This window comes from Anolis sagrei, chromosome X (assembly GCF_037176765.1).
Source record: "Anolis sagrei isolate rAnoSag1 chromosome X, rAnoSag1.mat, whole genome shotgun sequence".
Taxonomy (NCBI): Eukaryota; Metazoa; Chordata; class Lepidosauria; order Squamata; family Dactyloidae; genus Anolis; species Anolis sagrei.
Window position 1 is genome coordinate 64,216,627 of NC_090034.1, and position 19,595 is coordinate 64,236,221.

General features: G+C 41.9%; 1 protein-coding gene across 13 annotated transcripts in view; it reads right to left on the reverse strand.

Annotated features, from left to right (window-relative positions):
• Positions 1–26: 26 nt before the first annotated feature.
• Positions 27–19,595, reverse strand: part of PTPRU (protein tyrosine phosphatase receptor type U) — a 173,140-nt gene continuing 153,571 nt past the window's right edge. For 12 of the 13 annotated variants that reach the window (XM_060784674.2, XM_060784673.2, XM_060784671.2 and 9 more), the window contains 5 exons: positions 19,301–19,441; positions 11,408–11,533; positions 7,757–7,914; positions 7,362–7,497; positions 27–4,071 (listed from right to left, as the gene is read on the reverse strand). In XM_060784674.2, the coding sequence (XP_060640657.2) occupies positions 4,009–4,071; positions 7,362–7,497; positions 7,757–7,914; positions 11,408–11,533; positions 19,301–19,441 (624 nt within the window). In that variant the 3' untranslated portion in view covers positions 27–4,008. The remainder of the gene's footprint in view (positions 4,072–7,361; positions 7,498–7,756; positions 7,915–11,407; positions 11,534–19,300; positions 19,442–19,595) is intronic. The other variant, XM_060784672.2, reaches the window with a different exon arrangement.

A 19,595-nucleotide genomic window follows, 5' to 3' on the forward strand; every position in this document is an offset into this window, starting at 1 on the left:
CTCTGAGGATGCTTGCCATAGATGCAGGCGAAACGTCAGGAGAAATGCCTCTAGAACATGGCTCTATAGCCCGAAAAAACCCACAAGAACCTAGTGATTCCAGCCATGAAAGCCTTCGACAATACAATGGAAATTCTGTCCGTATACAATCTCAAAAGACAAGTGACCAGTGCTTGTGCATACAGAGTTTTTGAAGGCCTTTTCTGTAAATGGTAACAAACTCTAACCAGTCATCCTGCTGAAAATTAACATAGCACCACAAATATTGTTCCAAACTCTAATTAACCCAATTCCAACTGCCCATCAGCCTGAGAGTGGAAGGCTGTGCTGAGGGCTTGTTTTCTTCCCAACAATCATGTAAATGTTTTCCAAAATTTAGACTCAACACATACCCTCTATCAGATAAAATATCTTATGGACAGCCATTATTTTTTATAGCAAACCCCTTTGCAGAAGCATATGAAAAGTTTGGCCTCCCAATGAACATCAAGAAAACCAAAGTGCTCTTTCAGCAAAAAGCACCAGTCAATCCCTCTGCAAGGCTAGAAATGCAGCTTAATGGTGTAGCATTAGAAAATATGGACCTTGGTAGCCACCTCTCCACAAAAATCAACGACACCAAAATACACTACCACATGAACTCTGTGAGCGCAGCATTTTTCCTGAATGAAGCAGAGAGTGTTTGAAGACCGGGACATCCATAGGGAGACCAAGATGCTTGTCTATAAAGCTACTGATCTCCCAACCCTGCTATATGCCTGCAAAATGTTAACCGTCACACTCAACTCCTGGAATAGAGCCCCTGGTAGTGCAGTGGGTGCCGGCAGGACTCAAGACCGACAGGTCGCAGGTTCGAATCCAGGGAGAGGTGGATGAGCTCCCTCTATCAGCTCCAGCTCCTTATATGGGGACATGAGAGAAGCTTCCCATAAGTATGATAAAAACATCAAATCATTCGGGCGTACCCTGGGCAATGTCCTTGCAGACAGCCAATTCTCTCACACCAGAAGTGACTTGCAGTTTCTCAAGTCGCTCCTGACACGACAAACAAAACAAAACAAAAAAAAACCTCCTGGAATGATTCCATCAGCATTGACTCTGAAAAATTCTGCAAATCTCTCGGGAAGACAGATAGACAAACGTCAGCATCTGGAAGAAGCAAAGTCCACCAGCATTGGAGCCATGATCCTCTGCCATCAACCCTGCTGGACTGATGGCTATCTTGTCCGAATGCCTGATCACCATCTCCCAAAGCTGTTATTCTACTCTGAACTCAAGAATGGAAAACTGAAGGTTGATGGACAGGAAAGGGATTTAAAGACAGGCTTAAAGCTAACCTTAAAACTGTGGCATAGACACTGAGAGAGAACTGGGAAGCCCTAACCCTTAAGCATCTAACTGGAAGTCAGTTGTGACCAAGAATGCTGCGGTATTCGAAGAGGCACGAATGGAGGGAGAAACTGGTCAAGAGGAAGAAGGCGCCTCAAGCCAACCCTGATCAGGATCGTCTTCTGCCTGGAAACTGATGCAGTCCCTGTCAAAGAAAGAATAGGCCTCTACAGCCACCCACTGACCCACCGCCAAGACCCTGCACTTTGAAGGCAATCATACTTAGACACAAGTGATTGCCAATGATGATAACAGATTTCAATAAACAATTTGGCTAACTGTTGCGCATCCTGCAAAGCTTTACATGGAATGAAATTAGCTTGCTTTGAAAACAAATCTGTGATTACCCAAATGTTTTCCCATTACTTGGGAGACATTATGGCTCATGGCCATTTCACTACTGCGTCCTAGCTGGCCAAGGAGCTCGACCTGGCCATATAGGTGCCCTATTCTGACATCAGCAGAGGTGTCCAAATGGCCAGGGAAAAGGAGGGGAGATAGCCACCTTTCTTCTTGGCTGTTGTGCAGGCGTCACACTCTGATGTCCACAGACTAAGGCCTGTGTCCAACTAGGAATGGCAGTGGTAGTGACATGGAGGAGGAGGAGGGGAGAAGTGGATGGGCTCCTGGGCCACTGAAGAACGGCTGGCCCTGGATTGGGCATGAATCAATCTATCACCAAGATCAAACTGACTGTGATTGTCACATTAAATCTGTTGCACAGACCTGTACAAATTACAGAAAATGAAAAGCACTCAACTAGGATTCCAGCACATGCCTATAAGTTCTTTTAGTAATTCTTCCAAGGCAAATTATAGGAAAAGAGAGTCCAGTTAAACACTAGGAAGAATATTCTGACACTGAGAGATGTCTGACAGTGCAGAATGATGCCTTGGGAGTGAGGCGGAGTCTCCTTCTTGGGAGCTTTTTACACAGAAGCTGGCCATCGGTCAGGAGTGCTTTGATTGTGTATTCCTGCATGACAGGGGATTGGACTGGATAGTCCTCATCATCTCTTCCCTTTTTTGGAAATGGTCTGTATTCAAAAATACAGAAAAAGAGAGAAAATACAGACTTACAAAACAAGGCAATAGGACAGTGATTCTCAACCTGGGGGTTGGGACCCCTGGGGGGTTGCGAGGGATTGTTAGAGGGGTCATCAAAGACCATCAGAAAATATAGTATTTTATGTTGGTCATGGGGGGTTCTGTGTGGGAAGTCTGTCCCAATTCTATCATTGGTGGGGTTCAGAATGCTCTTTGATTTTAGGTGAACTATAAATCCCAGCAACTACAACTCCCAAATATCAAGATCTATTTCCCTCAAACTCCACCAGTTTTCATATTTGGGCATATTGAGTATTCATGCCAAATTTGGTCCCCCAAAATCCCCTCCAGTATTCAGATTTGGACGTGTCAGGTATTTGTGCCAAATTTGGTCCAGTGAATGAAAATACACCCTGAATATCTGACATTTACATTACAATTCATAACAGTAGCAAAATTAGTTATGAATTAGCAACAAAAATAATTGTATGTTTGGGGGTCACTGCAACATGAGGAACTGTATTAAGGGGTCATGGCATTAGGAAGGTCGAGAACCACTGCAATAGGAGAAAATGAAGAGTACGACAAAGCAAAGCTGACGATGGTCCACATCACTGTAGGTGTCTGAGTTTGAGCTTTAGATGCTAAGATTTCAAAGAGAAGTATGACACTTAAGATGCTCTACTGTTTGGACAGCCCCCTAGAAAGTGGCTTGAAAAGATGGAAGGCTTACATCCGCACTATGAAAAAGCAGCCACCTAAACAATGGAAGTTTAGAGTGGAAAATACATATACAAAAATATAATGGTTTCTAGTAAAATCTGATTTGTAATACCCCTTTCGGCAAGCATGCTTTCTAGCTATTAGGCGACTGCCAGGATTGCATCACTGTTAGTGGGAGCAACTGGCACAGTTCCTGCCAAGGCTTGGATAGGCAAAAAAATCAGAAACTCTCTTGAGAGGTAGACATTAAGTCTAAAATCAGGAAACATATGGATAGACATGTATATAGAGAGAGAACTGTACAAGACCCATTCTGTGGTTCTAGTTCATATCATTTCCCAAATGAAGAAGACTGTGAAGTTCGTAGAGTCTCTCTCTTCATAAAGCTTCATCACTTTTCAAACACTAAAAGACCCACTTCTCCTGTCAATCACTTGAAAAGATCTTGGTTTTTCTGCTCATGTTCTTTAGTCCACGAATGGCTCCATTTCAGACTGTGGCTGGTATATCGCAAGGAGCTTGATGGCTCTTTCCGCACACAAGTGCCCGTAGGTACACAAAAACATACAAATACCAAACTCCTGGCTGGCAGATACATGCCAAGATGTATTTGGGATGAGTTTGTGTAGGTTTTGGAGAGCAAAGGAGGCTAGGGAAAAACGTAGGGAAGGGATGGCTGACATGCCCAATGCCTTGCTTTGGGGTTTTCCATTCTTTCCCTTTTCTTCTCTTCTTTGTTCTGTTTTTCCCCTTCCCCTTGATCCTATGCAAATATCTTGGGGGGGGGAGGCATATTGACCCCAAACTTTGGAACAAATGCATGGCCTTCTTCTGTGTTCTCAGGGAATTGCTATCTTGTCTCCAAGGACTCCAGATATTCCAAGGCGATCTCATAGCAGAAGTGGTACTGTTCCTAAAAGGAGGAGGAGAAAAGAAAGACAGCAAACGGCTGGTCTCTTGTTCTTCCAAATTAATTGTAGTAAATAAATAAATAAAACTGTGGCATTTAAAATTACTCTTTCTATTTGCACATTTTGTAAACCCAAAAATGGGTCTAACTCAGGGGTCCACAAACTTTTTAAACAGAGGGCCAGGTCACAGTCCCTCAAACTGTTGGAGGGCCGGATTATAATTTGAAAAAAACATGAATGAATTCATATGCATACAGCACATATATTATTTGCAGTTCAAAAAACACTTAAAAGCAATACAATAATTAAGATGAAGAACAATTTTAACAAATATAAGCTTATTCGTATTTCAATGGGAAGTGTGGACCTGCTTTTGGCTGATGAGATAGGATTGTTGTTGTTATTGTGTGCTTTCAAGTCGTTTCAGACTTAGATTGACCCTGAGCGAGGGCCGGGTAAATGACCTTGGAGGGCCGTATTCGGCCCCCGGGCCTTAGTTTGAGGACCCCTGATCTAACTTGTGTATTCATTTAATTTCCTCATTGGCCCTGGATCAGCCCCTTTTGGAGCCCCTGGTGGTGCAATGGGTTAAAGCCTTGTGCCAGCAGGACTGCTGACCAACATCTCAGCAGTTTGAATCCAGGCAGAGTAGGTTGAGCTCCCTCTGTCAGCTCCAGCTCCCCATGTGGAGACATGAGAGAAGTTTCCCACAAGGATGGTAAAACATCAAATATCCGGGCAACGTCCACTGGGCAACGTCCTTGCAGACGGCCAATTCTCTCACACCAGAAGCGACTTGCAGTTTCTCAAGTCACTCCTAACATGAAAAAGCCCCTTTTATAGGACTTTCAAGACCCATACATGTGTGTAGGTGCCACTGTTTTGCACTTCGGGTTGGCAACTAGTTGGGATTAATCAATAGGATTCAGGCCTCTGTAACATGCACTCAGACGGGACTTATACAAATAGAATCATGATTTTTAAAACTCAGAAAACAAGGTGAAAGTAAGACAGGCCTTGGCCATGTCTTTCTTCTAGTTTTGCATATGCAAGCATTCTATTTGTTACTTATTTTTGATTGTGCACACAGCAGAATGGTGTGATGTGGATCCCTTCAGGAATACAGGCATGGCTCGCCCGACCTCAGTGAGAATCAGTAATTCTCTGCTATATACAAATATAGTGCCAGTTTGGGGGAGTTTCAATTTTCTCTCTATAGCAGGCACAGGCCAACTTTGGCCCTCCCTCCGGTGTTTTGGACTTCAACTCCCACAATTCCTAACATCTGGAGGGAGGGCCAAAGTTGGCCCATGTCTGTGCTAGATCCTCTTAGGCTCTTAATTAATGACGCTCCGATAAGAGCAAAACTGTGTTTACTCCGAGGGTGGCTCACCATGCTGTGCCTCACAAAATAGATTTGCGAGTTCAACTGAGTTTGGGGAAAAAATGTGTTCTGGTTGAAAACCCTAATGGCAATCTAGCTCAATAGGCTGTACAATTCTATGCATTTTAATGGTTTGAATTAATTAAGCAGTTCTTAATTCTTCACACCTACACCAGTTGTAAGGGCTCCGCTTCCTTTCGATGCAGTCATACCAAAAAGACACTTCCTTTTGAAAAAGGAGCAAGTTTACAATCCAGACTTGAGAAAACTGCCAACCTTCTTTCTCCTCAGTTCTGTTACTGATATATCTCCGACTCCCTGACAGAAATGTCCCCAGTGTTGTGGAGGAACAAAGCATTCCCCTTGGGAATGATACTTCCTAAACTGAACTATTGTATTTCCAGGCTGCAAACTGGCCCGAGGTTTTTGTAAATCTAAGAATCTGGGTTTGCTGCATAAGGAATTACACTCCAACGACTGCAAGGTGCTCCCCTGTCATTGGTCTGTACATAAAAAGCAGTGAGTCTGAAGCATGAGACTCTTCTACCTGTGGAGACTTCCCATATAAGCTGTCTCTTTTATGTATATTATTTATTGCAGTCAATGGCCAGTAATTACAGAAGCAGTATAGGGAAGGTAAAGCATAAAGTAGGGCATTAAAATATAATATCTGAATCAAAAATAAGAAATAATGTTAAATATCAAAATTAAAAATAATGTTGAATATTTACTGTATATAGTCGAGTATAAGCCTAGTTTTTCAGCCCGTTTTTTAGGCTGAAAAAGCTCCGCCCAGTCAAGTCCTTCTATGTCCCACCTCGGAGTTTAAGATCTTCTGGGGAGGCCCTGCTCTCGGCCCCACCTCTATCACAAGTGAGGCTGGTGGGGATGAGGGACAGCGCCTTCTCAGTGGTGGCCCCTCTCCTGTGGAACTCACTCTCCGGGGAAATTAGGTCATCAACATCCCTCCTCTCCTTCAGAAGGAAGCTGAAAACATGGCTATGGGACCAGGCCTTTGGGTAATCTGGCAGACTGAAAAGGTAATGACGACCAGAATTTGGAAAGGACTATGGTAATGCTGAATGGACTTACGGATTTTAGAACTCGGTGAACGTTGGCCACTAGATTGGCTTTTTAGTTGCTATTGTATTAATTGAATGTTTTAACTATTGTGGTTATTATTGTTATGTATTTTATCTGTTGAATTGTTGGCATTGAATTGTGCCGGTTGTAAGCCGCCCTGAGTCCCCCCTAGGGGGTTGAGAAGGGTGGGGTAGAAGTGCCCGAAATAAATAAATAAATAAGGTTATTGATTATTTTACTTTATTATTATTATTACTATTACTATTATTACATTTGTAGATTAGCTTTATTATTTTTATTATTATTACATTTATTATTTTACTCTATTATTATTGGAAGGATATGTAAACACATGTACATTGAAGAAGATTAGAATAATGGTTTAGTCAGAGTTGGAAAGTCATCTTACAGTTTAATGTAAAGATTAATAAACAGTCAACCTACTGATGCCTCAATTAATGTAATTTTATTGATATCTATTTTTATTTTGAAACTGACCCATAGCTGCTGCATTTCCTATCCTCCATTTATACTCGAGTCAGTAAATTTTCCCAGTTTTTTGTGGTAAAATCAGGTGCCTCGGCTTATATTCGGGTTGGCTTATACTCGAGTATATACGGTATATTGCAGGGATTAAAACACACATAAAATGGTGAGCACCTTTAACACTTCCACATTATCCTGGGCCAACAAGCTAATGCTGCTGCAGAAAAACTTGGCTGTAATCTCAGAAAACTGGTGTGTCAGCCAAAAGGGATTTCCAGAATTTTCAGATAATTGTTCAGGGCATTTTCAAGATCAGAGAAGAGAAACACTGCCACTTACAAAAGTCTCAACCATATTTGGCTTGTAGTTTCGCAGGATCTTTGCAGAAAAGAAAACATCCACCAGTTTGTGGCACTTGATCATTTCGAGGATCATGGTGCAAGCACAGAAAGTGCCGCTACGACCGCCCCCATTCCTGTGGACAAAATCAAAGGCATGGGGAGGATCAACACACAGAAGTGGCCCATCTCTCATAAGCCTTGCCACCTGATATGAACAAAAGACAGGACAAGTACATGATGGAATCTAGAAAAAAGTTGCAAAATCAACGGAAACTTAAATTTTAAAGTCTTTGGATTCTCATGATAAACAATATTGTTGGTTGAAGTTAGCTGGTAGATGAGGATAAGATCTCTCTGTCTGAAAAGACCAGGTTTGGGGCAGATGACACTTACAAGCAATGCACAATTGTCCTTCCGCCACCACTCTTCTCTTGCCATTTCTCCACCTGGGCTAATAAATGCAGGAATGATTCCTTAGAGTCAGGTGTCTCTCGGTAGGCAGACCACCGCAGATACTGAAAATGTCGGATCATCAGATGGCCTTCCTGTAACTAAAGGAATCCCATAATTATTGCTTTTCAGAAGTTTGCTTAAAGAAGCAGAAATGAGAACTACGTGGGATACAAGGAAGGCATATGTCAGAGGTCTGTTTATACAACAAAATGCAGAAGTTGCTCCAAATGTTCAGCAACGCTTTCCTAACATAATGATCTGCAAAGTTTGCATTTGCTTTAGCTTTGTCATATCATAGGTATGCGTGCCAGTCAAATCTCAGATGATTTCCCTCTAAATTTAATCATAATAATACTAATAATAAACAACTTTATTTATACCCTGCCACCATCTCCCCAAAGGGGACTCAGAGCGGCTTAAATGAGGCTAAGCCCAGTGATACATTACAGCAGCATAAAACATAAACAACAAAATAACATCACAATAAAATAAATAAACCAATCAAGAAAAATAATCAGTACAAAATAACATAATGGAAAATAAAACACAGTGGGCGGGCCAAATGCACGACATAAAATGATAAAAATCTGGATGAGATAGCAATGAAAGGGTACATTTATAGGGGAGGAGCTCGTAGGGCTCCTCCCCCACAAATGTACCTTTTCATTTAACAACTTTTCATTGTTTTTTCTTTCAACGTTTATTTATTTATCATATCAGGAGTGAACCAAGGGTACAGTTGTAATGTATTTAAAAAACAAATAGCCCCACCCCCGCAAAGTTTGATAACTTGGCATTATATTAAATGTCCTTTGACCAGTAGCTGGCCACTTGGAGTGCCTCTGGTGTTGCTATAAGAAGGTCTTCCACTGTGCATGTGGCAGGGCTCAGGTTGCATTGTAGTAAGTAGTCTGTGGTTTGCTCTTCTCCACACTCGCATGTTGTGGACTCCACTTTGTGGCCCCATTTGTTAAGGTTGGCTCTGCATCTCATAGTGCCAGAGTGCAGCCTGTTCAGCACTTTCCAAGTTGCCCAGTCTTCTGTGTGCCCAGGAGGGAGTCTCTCATTTGGTATTAGCCATGGCTTGTGGTTCCAGGTTTTAGCCTGCCACTTTTGGACTCTCTCTACCAGTATATTCTTGTGACATTTTCAATAATGGTTCTATACTGTTCTATACTGTCTTCCACGATTATAGAATCATATAATCAAGATTACAGAACACCTCAAGCTCCCCTGACGGATGGCCATTCAGCGTCTGTTTAGAAGCCTCCAAAGAAGGAGCCTGCACCACACGGGGCAGAGACAGTGCCACTGCTGAACAGCTCACACAGTCAGGAAGTTCTTCCTCATGTTCAGGTGGAATCTCCTTTTCCTGTAGTTTGAAGCCATGGCTTCATTGCATCCTAGTCTCCAAGGAAGCAGAAAACAAGCTTACTCCCTCCTTCCTATGACTCCTCCTCCCATCTTGATCCATGGCCCTCATCATGTCTCCTCTTAGACCTCTTCTGAAGACTAAGCATGTCCAGCTCTTTAAGTCGCTCCTCATAGGGCTTGTTCTCCAGACCTTTGATCCTTTGAGTCTCCCTTCTCTGGACACATTCTGGCTTAGGGTCAACATCTCCCTTCAATTGTGGTGCCCAGAATTGGACACAGTGTGATTCCAGGTGTGGTCTGACCAAGGCAGAATGCAGGGGAAGAATGATTTTCCTGGATCTAGGCACTAGACTCCTACTGGTGCAGGCCAAAATCCCATTGGCTTTTCTAGCTGCCACATGACATTGTTGACTCATGTTTAACTCATTCACAAAGACTTCAAGATCTTTTTCACACGTACTGCAGTCAAGCCAGGCATTCCCCATCCTGTCAGGATAGTTGACCACTTTATCTCTTCTTTGTGCCTGTTTGGTCAACTGTTGACAGAAGGCTTTGTCGAGTTTTTCATCCTGACTCGGAGGACTGTAGTAGATGCCCATGATATCTTTTTGAGTCCTGGTTCCCTTGATTCTTATCCAAATGTTTTCAAGCTGGTTTCTCAGATTGCAGTCTTGTATCTCTTCTGTGGCGTAACTGTTTTTGACATATAAGGCTACTTCCCCTCCTCTCCCCTTTGTTTTGTTCCAGTGAAAGAGGTTAATGCCCTTGATGTCTACGTTCTAATGATAGGCGTCATTCTACCTGGTTTCAGTAATGCCTATGACATCGTAAGTGTGGTGTTGTGCTAAAAGTTGAAGTTTGCCTTGTTTATTTCCCATCCTCTGTGAATTAGTGTAAAGACATGTAAGCCCCTGAGACCTTCCCCTGAGCTGTTTATTTGGGATTATTGTGCTCTCGGTACTTGGTCCTTGTTGTGCTTGTGCAACCCTCCATTTTGTTGGAAATAGCAACTGTCTCAAGCCTCCACTAGTTATTTGTTATGTATATAATTGCTTACTGTATTTTATATGTGTGTGTTGGTTTGCAATTTTACCTTAACTGTTTGCAGTAGGAGGGGCTGTACACCATGTGATTTGAACTGGGCTTGTTCAGAGCTCTGACTCGATTTTAGAAAAGCAGAAGCCATTAAACAGGACAGTTTAGACTTCAGTAGAGAGGTATGCTTTAGAGACTTCAGTAGAAACAGTATGCTGTACAGAAACCATTAGGCTCCATTGGACATGGACTATTGAATCTAAGAAAGATGCCCTGTGTTACCTACACAGAGAAACTACTTCAAATCCTCTCTGTAACTGGATTGATAAGCAAAGAATCTATATGCTGAATACATGAAGTTTGTGAGTAAACTTACTATGCTATTTTTAAAGAAGTCTACTTATTTTTGTCTGAGAGCCTGATTTAAAGGCAAATATATTTTAAGAGAGAGTACATTTTGTTGGGCAACTAAAAGGAACACTTCTGAAACTCTGCTGAATATATATATGAATGCTGGTTAATGCCATTTCCCCCAAAAGGTTATGACTTTAACAGGTCATACTTTTACCAAGAGGTTATGGCATCTTTTTTCCAAAGGCTGTGACTTCTATCAAGGTCACCCGTTTTCAAAGATCATAAAATCTCCCAAAGGTTCTGAAGATTTCAAATTTCCAAATCGTTTAGCCTTTTGGCAGTTCTCTGTGGTCGTGGATAGTGTTTGTGAGGCTGTTATCCCCCTCCCCCAGTGGACCTAATTTAAAGTGTGCCTGATGAGGTTTGCAAGTGCTGTTGTTTTATAGATTTGACCTCGTATTTAGTCATCCTTCAATGACTTCTCTTTTGCTAATATTCCTCATCAAAATTTCCACTGAGAGGATAAGCAATAGTGGGGAGAGTGGGCAACCTTGTCTCGTTTTCTTCTGGATTTTGCATGAGTTCGTTAAGTCTCCATTTACTGTAAATTTTGAATATTGATAATTATAAATTGATTTTATCCATTATATGAAGCTGGTCCCAAAATTCATCTTTTCCGTTATGGATATAAAGAATTTCCAGTTCAATTCATCAAAGGTTTTTTCAGCATCCAGGAAGAAAAAACACTTGCTTTTTTTCTCTCTCTCCCCCCCCCCCCCCCCCCAAATCCATTTAAGAGGAACGGAGAAAAGTACAAGAGTTTCTCACCCGTGTTATGTTTTGTACTCGGAAAAGACGAGTAATAACATCTTCATCAACTGCTCTAGAGATGTACTCCACTTCCATTGGTCCGTACTGCTCCAGTCCTGACTCAGGCCAATACTGGACACAAGGCTGCAAGGAGAGAAACAAAGCATTATGAATACTAGAATACAATTAACTGATTACACTACAAGAGTTGGAGAAATAAAATCCACACAGGTGGCACTGTTAAAACATACGTGTAAGACAAAGTCTGAGTTGAGCAGAATCTTCTGTCACGTCATTCTGTGATGAATTTTTATATATAATTCAACAGGAAACAATATAATCTGCCAAGCAATTCCTGGCTTGCCTTGCAGACAATGTCATTGCCCAGAAGGTGGAAGAGGTAGCAAGAAGATAAGTATTTTAGATCTGACAACCTGGTGAATAGGGTTACTTGGGAATGATTATGTTCTAGAGTTTGTTATACAGCGAGAACAGAAAAGTGAAGCATAGCCAGACATACATTCTAGGCTTTCATTCTGCTTTCATTCAATATAGGGGGGGGGGGGGGGGGAATTCAGGGTGATTCCATGGTCAGGTATACTAAATGAGAAAGGAGTTCATGATGGATGAGAGTTTTTGAAAAGTGAGATAGTGCAGGCACAACTAAAACAGCGAAGAAGATTTCCTTACAGGACCAACACACATGGAAATAGGATCTTATATCTTCTCCACATTTCCAGCATTTATTATTTTGATTTTTGTAAAATCTTGCTACTTTTTCCAGGGTTAAGTGCCATCGGAAAAACATTTTATACCAGTTTTCATTTATATTTAGTGATCTCGAATATTTTAGTTTTATTTTCCAAGCCCTCTCCCAGTCTTCAAGAAGGATGGAGTGGCCAACATCCTTTGCCTCATTTAATCATGTTTTCTTTTATTAATTCTGTTTCCATATTCCATTCAAGAAGTTTTTGATAAATTGTCTTTATTGGGGTTTTTTCTCTTCCATTATTGTATCCCAGCTAGACTCTTGTGTTGCAAAATCCTCTTTTTTGTCATCCTTAAAGGAATCCAGAATTTGTCTGAATTGAAACCAGGAGATATTGTGGCCCTCTTGTCTTAATTCATTGAGAGTTTTTAGGGTCAAAGTATTGTTTTGCTTTTTGAGGAGTAGTTTATAGGTAAGCCATTTTTCTGGGGGATCTCCCTTTTGTGATGTGCCTCGACCGGGGAGAGCCATAGAGGGGTAAAATCTTGTTGTAAAATCTTCCCTTATGCTTCTCCCAGATTTTTAAAAGATTAAAGACAAAATTTAATCTTAAACCGGAATATTACTTATTGAACGTAACAAATACCGAGTTTGATAAAAATAAAGACAAAGTATACTTTTATTTGACGACTGCAGCAAGATCCCTCCTAGCACAGAAATGGCGTTTAAAAGAAATTCCATCAATCGAGAATTGGTTTATAAAACTAAAATACTACATGGATCTAGACTCACTAACATTTCTACTTCAAGATCCGTCAGAGAGACACAAGACGGACTGGTCATCCTTAAGAGAATACTTGAAGAAACAGAAGTTTAATTAGGTTCTTGTGGGTTTTTTCGGGCTATAGAGCCATGTTCTAGAGGCATTTCTCCTGACGTTTCGCCTGCATCTATGGAAAGCATCATCAGAGGTAGAGGTCTGTTGGAATTAGGACAAGGAGTTTATATATATCTGTGGAATGGCTGGGGTGGGGCAAGGAGCTCTTCCCTGCTGCAGTTAGGCGTGAATGTTCAGCTGATCACCTTCATTAGCATTTGAAGGCCTGCCTGCGCCTGGGAAAATCTGTTGCTGGGAGGTGTTAATCTGTGCCTGGTTTTTTCCTCTCTGTTGTTTAGCTGTTATAATTTTAGAGTTTTTTAATACTGGTAGCCAGATTTTGTTCATTTTCATGGTCTCTTCCTTTCTGTTGAAATTGTCCACATGCTTGTGGATTTCAATGGCTTCTCTGTGTAGTCTGACATGGTGGTTGTTGGTGTGGTCCAGCATTTCTGTGTTCTCAAATAATATGCTGTGTCCAGGCTGGTTCATCAGGTGCTCTGCTATGGCTGACTTCTCTGGTTGAAGGAGTCTGCAGTGCCTTTCATGTTCCTTGATGCGTGTCTGGGCGCTGCGTTTGGTGGTCCCTATGTAGACTTCTTGTCCACAGCTGCATGGTATCCGGTAGACTCCTGCAGAGGTGAGAGGATCCCTCTTGTCCTTTGCTGAACGTAGCATTTGTTGGATTTTCTTGGTGGGTTTGTAGATTGTTTGTATGTTGTGTTTCCTCATCAGCTTCCCTATGCGGTCAGTGGTTCCCTTGATGTATGGCAGGAACACTTTTCCTCTGGGTGGATCTTCGTCTTTACTCTCGTGGCTTGTTCTTGGTCTTGCAGCTCTTCTGATGTCTGAGGTGGAGTATCCATTGGCCTGGAGAGCCCAGTTGAGGTGGTTCAGTTCATCTTGGAGGAGGTGGGGTTCGCAGATTCTTTTTGCACGGTCTGCCAAGGCTTTGATGGTGCTTCTTTTTTGACTTGGGTGATGGTTGGAGTTTTTATGTAGATATCTATCTGTGTGTGTGGGTTTTCTGTAAACGGTGTGACCCAATTGTTGATCTGGTTTGCGGATGACTAGGACATCTAGAAAAGGCAGTCTTCCTTCATTTTCTTTTTCCATAGTGAACTGGATGTTTGGGTGGATGCTGTTAAGATGGTCCAGGAACCTGTTGAGTTCTTCTTCTCCATGGCTCCAAATGGTGAAGGTGTCATCCACATATCTGAACCATATTGTGGGCTTTTTGGTTGCTGTCTCCAGGGCTTGTTCTTCAAAGTGTTCCATGTAGAAGTTAGCTATGACTGGGCTGAGAGGGCTCCCCATAGCTACTCCATCTTTCTGTTCGTAGAATTCATTGTCCCACTGAAAGTAACTGGTGGTGAGGCAATGGTGAAACAGAGCCGTGATGTCTTCTGGGAACCTCTGGTTGATGAGTGCCATGGTGTCTGCTACCGGGACCATGGTAAATAGAGATACCACATCGAAGCTGATCAGTTTGTCGTTTGTATTTAGCTTGAGATTGCTGATTTTTTCTATGAAGTGGGCTGAGTCCTTGATGTAGTGTGTAGTGAGCCCAATATGGCTTTGTAACTGTGCAGCAAGATATTTTGCTAGGTCGTATGTGGGGGATCCAATGGCAGAAGTTTAATTAGCTAGAGTAAAATGAAATAAGTCAACGAGAAAGGAAATTGGATAAGTTATAAGATGTGAGAGCACAAAAGAGGAGCAGATGAAGAATATTGAATCTGAACAAAAATATTACTGGAAACTACCCCCCACTGACTGTCTGCCAGTAAGACGAATCCCTCTTACCCCCCCCCCCATCATTTTTCCCCTTACCTTACCTACCCCCTCTTCCCCCCCGCCCTTCCTCACTTTTTCCTACATTTTCCTACTTTCCTAAACACCCGATTGTTTCCCCTCTTTTACTGTATTTTGAAAAAAATACAATAAAAATAATTTTAAAAATAAAACAGCGAAGAGGAAAAAGAGGAGATGTCTAAACAAACGAGACCGGATTTCTAAGAAACTTTGAACTGAGCTAAGATTTAAAAGGGAAAAGTACAAGAATGAGAAGAGGCAGAAATCACCAAAGAGAAATTCAAACGGATAGTCAGAAGGTATAGGGAGAAAGAACAGATTGAGTTCAGGCTTGTTAGAGAGGTTAAAAACAATAAAAGGAGGTATTTGGTTATGCCCACAGCAAAAGGAAGAACAAGGAAATGCTAGAGTCATAAGTGATGGTGAAGTGCTAACAGGGGACAGAAAAAGGGCAAAAACCTTTGAATAACTTCTTTGCTTCGAGGTACCTTCTTTGCCAAAAACTAAACATTTCTCAACTTGGGGATCAATGGTGCAGATGATGCAGTAGGGTAAGTGCAACACATGGAGGACCTTCTTGCAGCAACACCAGAAGCACTCCAAGTAGCCAGATACTGGTCAAAGGACATTTAATCAACTGCCAAACTCACAAATTTTGTATTTTGTCTGTTTGTTTGCTTTGTTCTGTTAGAAATGTAATATAATAGACTGGATGCCCTGACACGACAAATAAAATAAGTGCAACACAGAATAGGTAAAGAGGAGGTACAGGAATACCTGGCTACATAAAATGTATTCAGATCTCCAGTTTCATATGCATTATATCCAAGGGTATTAAAAGAAGTGGCAGAAGTACTTCCAGAAACGCTAGCCACCATTGTTGAGAATTCCTGGAGAACAAGAGAATGTCCAGCAGACAGGAGGAAGGCACATTTTGTCCCCATCTTCAAAAGCAAGGAGGAGTGGACCCAAACAACACCATCAGGATGGCTCTGTCAAACACAGGTGTGCAAAGTCTGTATACTATTGGTATGCATCGCAAACAACCTAAATTGCCATATGAATTTTAAATGTGCGTCCTTTGTTTAATCTCTGTTTTGGTGTATTTTAATATGTATTTATAGAGATAAATTTTAGTGTGTAGTTTTTATAGAGGTATGTTTTAATATGTGCATTTGTGGTGTTTTTGTGGTGTTTAAATTGTTCTGTAACCCACCTCGAGCCATGAGGAGACGCGCTGGTTAAAAAATAATAAAAAAAAATTTACAAAATTTTACAAAAACTGTCCAGACCCTCCTAGAAAACCGCAGCTTCTATGTGGAGCTTCAGGGCAGGAAAAGTAGATGGAGGAGGCAAAAGAATGGTTTACCCCAATGCAACGTTCTTGCAACAACCTTATTTAAATATTTGCTAATGATCAGCCACAACTTCCATTCACAAAGAGCTTTATATACACTGATGACCTTGGCCTAACAACACAAGCAAAAGACTTTGAAACAGTTGAAAACCAACTTATTAATGCCTTAAAAGATCTCTCCAGGTACTTCAAAGATAACCACCTGAAGCCTAACCCTGCCAATACACAAGTGTGTGCTTTCCACCTATGGAACTGTGAAGCCAACAGGAAATTGAAAGTTACCTGGGAAGGCCAATACCTTGAACACTGTTTCCACACTAAATATCTTGGCATCGCCTTAGATCGAACACTAACATATAGGAAACACTGTATGAACACCAAGCACAAAGTAGCTGCACACAATAACATCCTGCAGAAACTTACTGGCAGTACATGGGATGCAGACCCAACATTAATAAGAACATCAGCCCTGGACATGTGTTGCTCTGCTGAGTAAGCCTGCCCTGTTTGGCAGAAATCTGCCCAGGGGAAGCAAGTGAACACAGCACTGAACAAAATATGCAGAATAATCACAGGATGTCACAAACCTACACCTGTTGATAGACTCTACAAGCTACCTGGCATTGCCCCCCATCCCGATGTGTGATGGGAAGTTGCTGCTGAGAGAAGTAAGGTTGAACTCTGTGCAAGCCACCCATGGCATGGCTATGCACCTTCTCCCAGAAAACTCAAATCAAGGAAAAGCTTCATGAGAACCAGCACTCCTCTAAATGTTCCCCCAGCAACAGCAAGAGTCTCCCTCTGGGCAGCTAAACCAGGAAATCCCAACTGGATGCCCCTCCCCCCGCAAGGGAGGGTCTTTCTCCAGGGTCAATAATAATAATAATAATAATAATAATAATAATAATAATAATAAACTTTATTTATACCCCGTTACCTTCTCCCAAAGGACTCGGTGCGGCTTACATGAGGCCGAGCCCACAATACATCAATACAAGCAATAGCAATTACAAAACGAAACAAAATACAAATACTAATACAAAGCAATTAAAATAAATCTCATACACAAAATAGCATAAACATTGAACAGTGGCACAAGACACATTTAAAAAAACTATGGCTGGGCCAAATGTAATTAAGTTAAAAATAATGCCGGGCATGAACAAGGTAGAGGAGGTGGGGCGTTGGGGAAACGTACAAGCAGTCCTAAATCAGTATAAAGTGCTTTTGAAGGACATAATGCTAAGGGTTCATTATTCTGGGAAGGCACACCGGAACAACCACGTCTTCAAGCTCCTCCTAAAGACTGCCAGAGTTGGGGCATGCCTGATGTTCTTAGGGAGTGAGTTCCAGAGTCAAGGGGTCACCACCGAGAAGACCCTCTCTCTCGTCCACACCAATCCCGCTTGCGATGCAGGTGGGAGCGCAAGTAGGGCCTCTCCAGATGAGCCAACAATGTGATGTGGTGGCAAAAAAAGCCAATGGGATTTTGGCCTGCATCAATAGGAGCATAGTGTCTAGATCTAAGGAAGTAATGCTACCCCTGTATTCTGCTTTGGTTAGACCACATCTGGAATATTGTGTCCAATTCTGGGCACCACAATTCAAGAGAGATATTGACAAGCTGGAATGTGTCCAGTGGAGGGCAACTAAAATGATCAAGGGTCTGGAGAACAAGCCCTATGAGGAGCGGCTTAGGGAATTGGGCATGTTTAGCCTGAAGAAGCGAAGGCTGAGAGGAGATATGACAGCCATGTATAAATATGTGAGAGGAAGCCACAGGGAGGAGGGAGCAAGCTTGTTTTCTGCTTCCTTGGAGACTAGGACGCGGAACAATGGCTTCAAACTACAAGAGAGGAGATTCCATCTGAACATTAGGAAGAACTTCCTGTGAGAGCCGTTCAGCAGTGGAACTCTCTGCCCCGGAGTGTGGTGGAGGCTCCTTCTTTGGAAGCTTTTAAGCAGAGGCTGGATGGCCATTTGTCAGGGGTGATTTGAATGCAATTTTCCTGCTTCTTGGCAGGGGGTTGGACTGGATGGCCCATGAGGTCTCTTCCAACTCTTTGATTCTATGATTCTATGAAAGAGATCGTGTGGGTTCATACACAGAAATGCCAAACCAAGAATGGGCAACTTGGAAGTCCCTGAAGAGACTCAGAATCGGAGTTGGAAGATCAAAAGACAACCTGGCAAAATGGTACGACCTAGAAGAATCCTCCACCTTGTGTGACTATAGAGCAGAACAGATAACTCTGCATCTCTATGCTTGTCTGCAGTGTCCTGCACAAAGGAAGAATTGTTTGAGGCTACATATAATGCGGTTGATGTTGCCTGTTTTTGGTCTAAAATTATTTAGCTGCTTGTGCTTCCTTTATTTTATCAGTTTTATACTTATTTATTTATGCAATGCTTTTGACATGAAATAAATACATCATAATTATCATCATCATCATCATCATCATCATCATCATCATCATTTGAAACACCACAAGATGAGTCCACAGCAGACACTCTGCTGGCTGTTGTATTGGATCACACGTCGGACACTTACCAAGTGTCTAGGACTATGTGATGTATTGGCGAATAATGCTTGCAGATCCCAGTAAGGTGGCCTTTTGCAGCTGGCAGATGGTAATCTTGTCAGTGCCGATTGTGTTTAAGTGCAGGCCAAGGTCTTTAGGCACTGCACCCAGTGTGCCGATCACCACTGGGACCACCTTTACTGGTTTGTGCCAGAGTCTTTGCAGTTCGATCATTATTATTATTATTATTATTATTATTATTATTATTATTATATAGAGGAATTTAAAAAAATAGATTGGCAGTGCAGTCCTATGCAAGTTTACTTCTAATTACATTAGGCTGTTTTGATAAGTTCACCCAAACGACATATGCATATAACTGTAGCTCTAGTTTTTGTTGTGCATTTACACCAGCACTAGCAGACATTCAGTGTAGATGCACAGGCCATTTATTTCCATATTTGATTCCTGCCAGCATTTGAGAGTGCTATGAAGTATTTCTGCACTGTGCTTGCACTTCAAAAAAAGACTAGCTGTAGTTAAAAGGCTACTGAGCAGATTCACTCTAAATTAGTTGAAATTATATTCTCACTCATCCTTAATGGTGCTCACACAGCTCCTTGTCACTCACCCAAGCAGAATTGGACTGGTTGAGTTGGTTGAGCATCACGATGGAGGTGCAGCCATAGTCATACACCAGCCTCCAGAAGTCTGTGGTGGTGCTTTGAAGTGGGTGCAAGGTCACAATGAAGGCAGAACTCTTTGTGTAGCTCTAAAGGAAAACAAAGAGAGCAGCACATTAGAGGCATGCATCACAACAAAGAACAATTCTCTCCAAGGGTGATTGATAATTGTTCTTTTGAACACTTGATAATATAGTGCTGGTAACCCAAGTATCACCCATCCTATTATCTGTGCATTTAATT